Source organism: Amphimedon queenslandica, unplaced genomic scaffold, assembly GCF_000090795.2.
Source record: "Amphimedon queenslandica unplaced genomic scaffold, v1.1 AMPQUscaffold_11775, whole genome shotgun sequence".
Lineage (NCBI taxonomy): Eukaryota > Metazoa > Porifera > Demospongiae > Haplosclerida > Niphatidae > Amphimedon > Amphimedon queenslandica.
Window position 1 is genome coordinate 979 of NW_003547983.1, and position 7,082 is coordinate 8,060.

At 31.3% G+C, this 7,082-nt stretch overlaps 2 protein-coding genes and 1 long non-coding RNA gene across 5 annotated transcripts in view; 2 read left to right on the forward strand and 1 right to left on the reverse strand.

The window, feature by feature from the left end:
• The first annotated feature begins 20 nt into the window (after positions 1–20).
• Positions 21–2,349, forward strand: LOC109588910 (uncharacterized). Its single transcript, XM_020005010.1, has 7 exons — positions 21–304; positions 359–427; positions 477–545; positions 1,527–1,595; positions 1,652–1,656; positions 2,157–2,304; positions 2,336–2,349. The coding sequence occupies exons 1-7, from the start codon at positions 187–189 to the stop codon at positions 2,347–2,349; spliced, it is 492 nt and encodes a 163-aa protein (XP_019860569.1). The 5' UTR covers positions 21–186.
• The window catches only part of LOC109588911 (uncharacterized), a 6,516-nt gene continuing 1,721 nt past the window's right edge, over positions 2,288–7,082 (forward strand). Inside the window, exons 1-7 of one of the 3 annotated variants that reach the window (XM_020005011.1) lie at positions 2,288–2,554; positions 2,598–2,754; positions 2,807–2,891; positions 3,078–3,167; positions 3,422–3,511; positions 3,559–3,951; positions 4,155–4,779. In XM_020005011.1, the coding sequence (XP_019860570.1) occupies positions 2,349–2,554; positions 2,598–2,754; positions 2,807–2,891; positions 3,078–3,167; positions 3,422–3,511; positions 3,559–3,951; positions 4,155–4,756 (1,623 nt within the window). In that variant the 5' untranslated portion in view covers positions 2,288–2,348 and the 3' untranslated portion in view covers positions 4,757–4,779. Of the gene's footprint in view, positions 2,555–2,597; positions 2,755–2,806; positions 2,892–3,077; positions 3,168–3,421; positions 3,512–3,558; positions 3,952–4,154; positions 4,780–7,082 lie in introns of those variants that run through there. The other 2 variants (XM_020005012.1, XM_020005013.1) reach the window with 2 other exon arrangements.
• LOC109588912 (uncharacterized) lies at positions 5,857–6,599 on the reverse strand. Its single transcript, XR_002188429.1, has 3 exons — positions 6,483–6,599; positions 6,069–6,427; positions 5,857–6,024 (listed from the first exon to the last, which is right to left on the reverse strand). It is a non-coding gene; the product is annotated as an uncharacterized LOC109588912 (long non-coding RNA).

A 7,082-nucleotide genomic window follows, 5' to 3' on the forward strand; every position in this document is an offset into this window, starting at 1 on the left:
TATATTTTATTTATATTTTTATTAGTGGCAGATCCTGTTAGTGAGATATTACAGTGTTATATTGATAGACTAGCTCAAGTTGTTCTTACTGAGGAATCAGTTGATCTCTTACATACAGAGGGATTGATATCTAAGGATACATTAACAGAAGTGAAGAGTTGCGGTTGTTCATTGGTAGGAGATCCAATGTTACTAATATTAAGTGCTGTAGCTGAAGATCATAGCAAGTTATGTACTCTGACAAGCATTCTAATGAAATCAAAGGAAGCAGTGTCTTTAGCTAGTGATATAATAATGGAATATGGTAAATGAACAGTTTTATAAATACACTTAACTTATTTATATTCTAATACAATAGGAAAGTCATTTCCTTCAGCAGTAACAGTGATGCCATCTTGTCAACAAGCAAGTACTTCAACATCTTCAAGTAATGATATAATATAACATATATACATTGACTATTATAATAAATACAGGATCTGGACAATTACAAGATAGTAGTAGTGAGACTCAAGTAACTACCAATACTGATACTACTGCAAAAGGTCAGTAACATTTTAAGGTTACTGTTAAATACGGGTACTATAATTATGAATTTTGCGTTTGGGATGAATAAAAAATCTACCACATGCTAAAATTGCAAAAAATTAGTACTTTCTACCATGCCTACTTGTAATTGACCAATCAGATTGCTTGATTTTAGGTTCATAAATAAATGATTTATTGGCACTATAAAAAATTTGCAGGTATGTAGTCAGAGGTTAATGAGTAAATTTCTGGGTAGTCGGAAGTTAATAAGTAGTCCGAGAAATTACTTATTAACCTCCTGCTTAAAAATAGACTGACTATTTCTAACTCTCGCTCTATGGCATTTATTATACCTTCAGCCCTTGGTATGATCAATTGATGCATAGATACCTTCACCTTGTTGTTACAATTACAATTTATTGGGTGATGTATGTCATGCAAGTTCCTTTAGCAATCATTAAAGCTTATTTATCATATTGCTCATTGTTGTAAAATAACTGTACATAGTGCTACACTGCTACTGTAGTTCCTGTTATTATGACTAAACTTGGTCATTTCACAGAATATAATTAGAATGTAACCAAGTTTTTCTAAGTTAGCCCTTTTTTGGGCAACTTAAGGCTTGACAGGAAGAGCTATATAAACCAATTGCAGCCGTTTAGGTAAGGTAAGAATAGAAATTTTACTAATCCTACCTTACTTAAATGGTGGCCATTGGTTTATACAGCACTTCCTGTCTTAACATATAGCCTTTTAAGTTACCTGTGTGTATTGCCCTTTATACTAACCAACTGAAAAGATGCGCTTGTTTTTTTGGCAACATAATGAAGCCTGTTTGTGTTTGTCTGACTGGTTTGGCATGGCAGAAGTCTGTTATTCACCTCGGTCTTGATTTCTATGGGATTATTTTCCCGCGGTAAAATACATGTAAATCCCATGGAAACCTCGACCTTGTTGTATAACCTATACTTATACATTGACTATTATAATAAATACAGGATCTGGACAATTACAAGATAGTAGTAGTGAGACTCAAGTAACTACCAATACTGATGCTACTGCACAAGGTTAGTAACATTAATTATACCCAATTCAATGTCATTACACTATATTATAGGTGTAGTAGAGGTCATAGTTTTTCTTGGCTATAAAGCTGAGTTTGATAGAATGAATGATAAGCTTGGTACACTTATTCACAATATTATTCCTCTTATTGAAGCAGCCATACCGTCTGTCAATGATTTGAAGACCTACATTGGAAGGTGTCGTCAATATTTAAAGCCTCGATTGAAAGGTGCCAATAACTTTGATGATGTAATGGAAGTGATTGAGGATGAGTGTTCTATCACTAACGTTGCTCTATTGGAGACTATAGTGAAAAAATACTCAATACAAGATGCTGGAGACATGATATTAGCTTATCAGACACACTTGGATAAATTCTGTGAGAACAAATTAACAATGTTTACTTTTAAATACGGGTGCTATAATTGCAAATTTTGTGTTTGGGATAAATAAAAATCTACCACATGCTAAAATTGCAAAAATTTAGTACCCATAATTAAAAGTAACTCTAAGGTTTACCCGAATTAATGTCATTATACTTTGTAGGTGCAGTAAAACTAAAGACTGTCATATTTTATCCTGATGATAAAGCTGAGTTTGATAGAATGGGTGATATGCTTGGTACACTTATTGATGATATTGCTCCTCTCATTGAAAAATCAATTCTATCTCTAAATCACCTTAAAACCTTTCTTGGAAGGTGTCGTCGAAGCTTAAAGCCTCGATTAAAACATGCTAATAGCTTTGATGATGTAATGGAAGTGATTGAGGATGAGTGTTCTATCACTAATGTTGCTCTATTGGAGACTATAGTGAAAAAATACTCAATACAAGATGCTGGAGACAAGATATTAGCTTATCAGACACACTTGGATGAATTCTGCAAGAAAAAATTAACAATGCTTTGTAATTGTCAGCTTAAGAGATTATCCTCTTCTCTCCTCACTTGTGAGATGATCAGGTTTGTTCTGAAATAAGATTCCAAGTGGGCATTCTCTCTCCAGTATCAGAGCCCTCCTATGGAAAATGTTCAAGGATCTGTATTCAATGGAGAGTTTACTAGTGACAGCTAGAGATAATGTTGATATGCTAAAGGAGATGGGATCGATTAGTTTAACTATTGGTTACTATACTGTGTATGATGAACATGGAATTGATGAGGTTAGTGAATGTATGTGTATATAAATTAATAGTATACTTTAATATTTGATAGGAGGTGAAGAGTCTAATGAAGAAACTGGAGACAGATGCTTTACTTGAGGAGAATGCTAAATTGAAGGGTACAATAGACACATTAGGTATATACTAATTATTATTAATTATAATTATTGATGATTTAAAGGTATCTCATATCTAGTATAATGACATTCATGTTTTGAGACATGAAATTTTTGAATATTGTCATGTGCATGAAATTTGAATAAATACATGATATAGCTGATTGTTTTTGCTAATAATTTAATTGGTTCATTTTTATTATTTAGAGTCTGAGAAGGAAGAGAGTAAAAAGAAGATGGCAAAAGCAATGCAAATGGAAATAGATCATTTACGATCATCTCTTCAAAGCAAAACAGGTAAAACAGGTATATATACAGACATACTTAATACTGTATAATGACAATACAGTACAGCTGTGTTTAGAGTATCATTATTGGTTGTACATTAATTTGTTATAGTAGGAGGATGATTGTATATACTCAATACTAATACTGGTCCTTCTTACATGCAATTAAATAATACACAAAATATTTATTGTTATGAGAGTCAATATTTTTTATAAGTAGCAACTAATTGTTGATTTATATTAATGACTATTATTAATGACTAGGGATAGAAGAAACATTGATTGAAGTAGAGAAAACATTAATTGAAAGAGAAAAGGAGATAGAACAGTTACAACAACTGAAAGAAACTCTTAGTATGTATTGCATTATAATAACATAATGACTAGTACTGGTATTTTAGGAAAGGATCAGCCTTCAAAATATATTGATCGACCAAAAGCAGTTTATGTAGCTACTAAAGACTGGAAACAAGAAGAAAATAATCAGCTTTCAATCAAGGAAGGAGAGAAATTTGAGGTCAAGGAAGAGCGTACTAACGAATGGTGGCTAGCAAGATCTTTAGATACTGATGAAGAGAGGCTTGTTCCTAGTTACTTAATTGAAAAAGATGAAGAGAGTGAACTGTCAACATCAGAATTACTTGAGCTATTTCATTATGCAATGACAGAAAACGTTGACATACCTAAAATCAAGGAAATTAAGACAAGCAACAATGTTAAGAGAGCAAGTCTCTTTTTATCATTAATTAAAAAAGATTCAGCTCTGCTAGATCAACTTAGAAAAAAAGAACATGGTAAGATATATTTATATGTACTAATAATCTATAGAGTATTTTGTAGTTTTTGTATTAATTTTTTGAAACAAAACTTTTAAAGCATAAAATCCACAAAATGTAGACAGAAGTTTTCATTGCCTTAATAGCCATTAAAAATAATGATAGTAGAGAATTATACTTGATAATACAATAATTATTAATTATAATTGTTTGTGTATTAGGAACGCCTAAAGCAATTAGGTGGTATGATGATGGTGTTCAACTGACCTCTCCATCTTTAATACAATGTCAAGAAGTAGTTTCTCTATTAACAAGCAAGCATCGTAGCATAAGGATAATCAAATCATCTCCTGATGTTGTGTTCGATCTGTTGCCAGTTTTATTACAAAATGAAAATGTGAGATCCTTGACAATACGTGACACTCAACTAACGCAGGACTGCATCTCATCCTTATGTAACTTACTGGCTAATAATAAATCGCTAGAAGGTTTATATCTTTGTAACTGTTCCATTGATGACAAAGCAGTTGCTGACATTACAAATGTATTGCTACAAAATAATACACTTAAAGGACTAAGCTTCCAGAGAAATATTCTTGTTACCTCTGCTATTTCGCAAAGTCTTTCTGACCTAATCAAAAATTCAATATTAGAAGTATTAGATTTAGCAGGCACTTCGATATCATCTGATGGAATAATGCTAATTCTTCAATCGTTATTAGTTAATACTAAAATCAAACTCTATCTACATGATGACGACAAAGATATATGCACAGAATATTGTGACTATAATATCATAAAAGATAGAGTGTTTTTCTACTAACAAAAAACTTTAATGCTGACATTACAATGAGATTGTTTTATTAATAAAAACCTTTTCTTTAATTCCATTTTGTCATTGAAATGTGGCAATAAGATTATTAGATCAAGTGTAATGCAGATATGTAGAAGGATGTATGCAGCAGCTTTTTCTGCTGAGTTAAATCTACTATTCAACTGCAGCTACTTGTACTGTCACATAAAATTCTAAATAATAATAATAATAATAATAATAATAATAATAATAATAATAATAATAATAATAATAATAGTTATTAAGTAATAAAATTGATGAGCTATTAATTATAATCATTGCTTTCGTGTCACTCCATACACAAACGTTAATCCACAGCTGCTCCATATAACGGACTATATGTACCAGCTGGTGAGTAGTGATGTTGAATTGATGCATGTAATAAGATATGATGTCCTTTCCCTCTGGATGTGTGATAAATTATTCGTGTGTGCTTCTCATTTTAACAGGAACAACCTGAGCTTGAGTGTCCAGATTTTCTGTTTAATTTGATTGTACCGAATTTTAAATCAACATTTAATTTATCTAATGGTATAGTATCAGCTAGAGGAGAGAGGTGAGAATGAAAGAAATTAAATACATGTTTACATAAAGTATCACTACATGTACATGTATTCTAACCTATTCTAGAGAATAGGTCCTTTACATTGGTGTCATCTTTGGCACTGCACTCCATGAATATGGCATTCACTCATTTAGCATATTCTTCACCTTTTGAAGCAGTAACCTAATGAAATGAAATAATGATGTAAATTAGTGGCCACGTGCCATTGAGCATGCATAAAATGGCTCAAATGGCCAATTCTATTTTGGCAAATGACTATAAAATGCTAAATTCACCAAATTTAGTTCCCTCCAAAATTTCTCGCTATATGGTATATTATAACACACCAAATAATCAATAGTACATTAAGATTGATGATGATACAGTTTTTATTCAAAATAGCTGTGATTTTAGGATTGTCCGCCAGATATTAGTTAACGTTATAAAAGTTAATTAATCTTAAAAAAATAAAATTCAAATCTAAAAAATGTAAAAATTCATTTTTAACTTGATAACATGACAAATTTTATTGTTATTTATTTGCCTCAGAGGTGAAGTATTGCAATAAAATTTCCATGATGGCACTGCCAGTTTTTGCCTCATTTTTGCTAGTACATTCCTTATCATGCTCAGTCACGTCATAATACCACAATAGTTATGTTTCATCTAATTGATGAGGCAGTAATGAAGATACCTGTAATGAAGCAATATGGATACATTCATGAATTATATTTTTACCTCTTCTTTCTTAAACTTGTAAGGTTTGGGCATGACAACAGACTTCTCTTTATTGTAAAAGTAATGTGACATAATTGGGTCTTCCCCTCTCTTTCCAAAATTAAAAATAACTTCCTTGAATACAAACTAATATGCTTTTAAAAAGTAAAAATAATTAATTACTTTTGATTCTAAGTAACTCTCATTTATTTTTAGCCCCTTACTAAGGACAAAGTCACAAGCTAATTTTTTATAATCATTTGACTCATTTCCTGTACGATCTACAAACTTTGGTAGTTGCCTTTCAGTAATTCTGGAAAAAATTTTTTAGCATCAAAAAGCTCAGTAGCTGGTGCATTTGGTGGAGGCAATGGAGGAGACTGTACAAAAATATAAATGAAATAATCACAAATGATAGTGTAGGAATTAACATACCAATTTTTCATCACATAATTGGAGTATATAGTCCTCAATTGTGTCGTTTAAAGTGAGAAATGCATCAACATTCTTCCAGTATTCAAGTAAAGGGTAGCCATTAACACAAATGACATGATTAGCTTTTCTCAAAGCTTTCTTCATTCTACATGCATAGAAAAATCATTGCTGTTTTGAACAATAATAATTTCTTAAACTTACAAGTCTTCCACTATAATAACAGTCTTGTGCCTGTATACAGAACGGTAAAGCAAAGTCCTTGTATGAAACATTTCATAAAGAGATGGAGCATCCTATAAAAGTAAAAGGAAAAAATCAATCATTAATATTTATACTTTATCTTTTGAACAAATGTGACGAAATTCTTCATTTCTTTCATCTTTGACGCAAATAATTTTTGCTGTTCGTGTAAAGCGTCTATAAGTCAAACAATGCATTATTGTGACAATTCAGCCATACCTCCAATCAAAACTCTTAGGTAGTCCTACACTACGAGCATCACAAGCAAAATAATCCATTTTATCAACATCAATACCAGTGAATCCATTAGCAACAATCTAAAAGCCATTAACATCATAAAGATTAAGAAATGGCAATCAC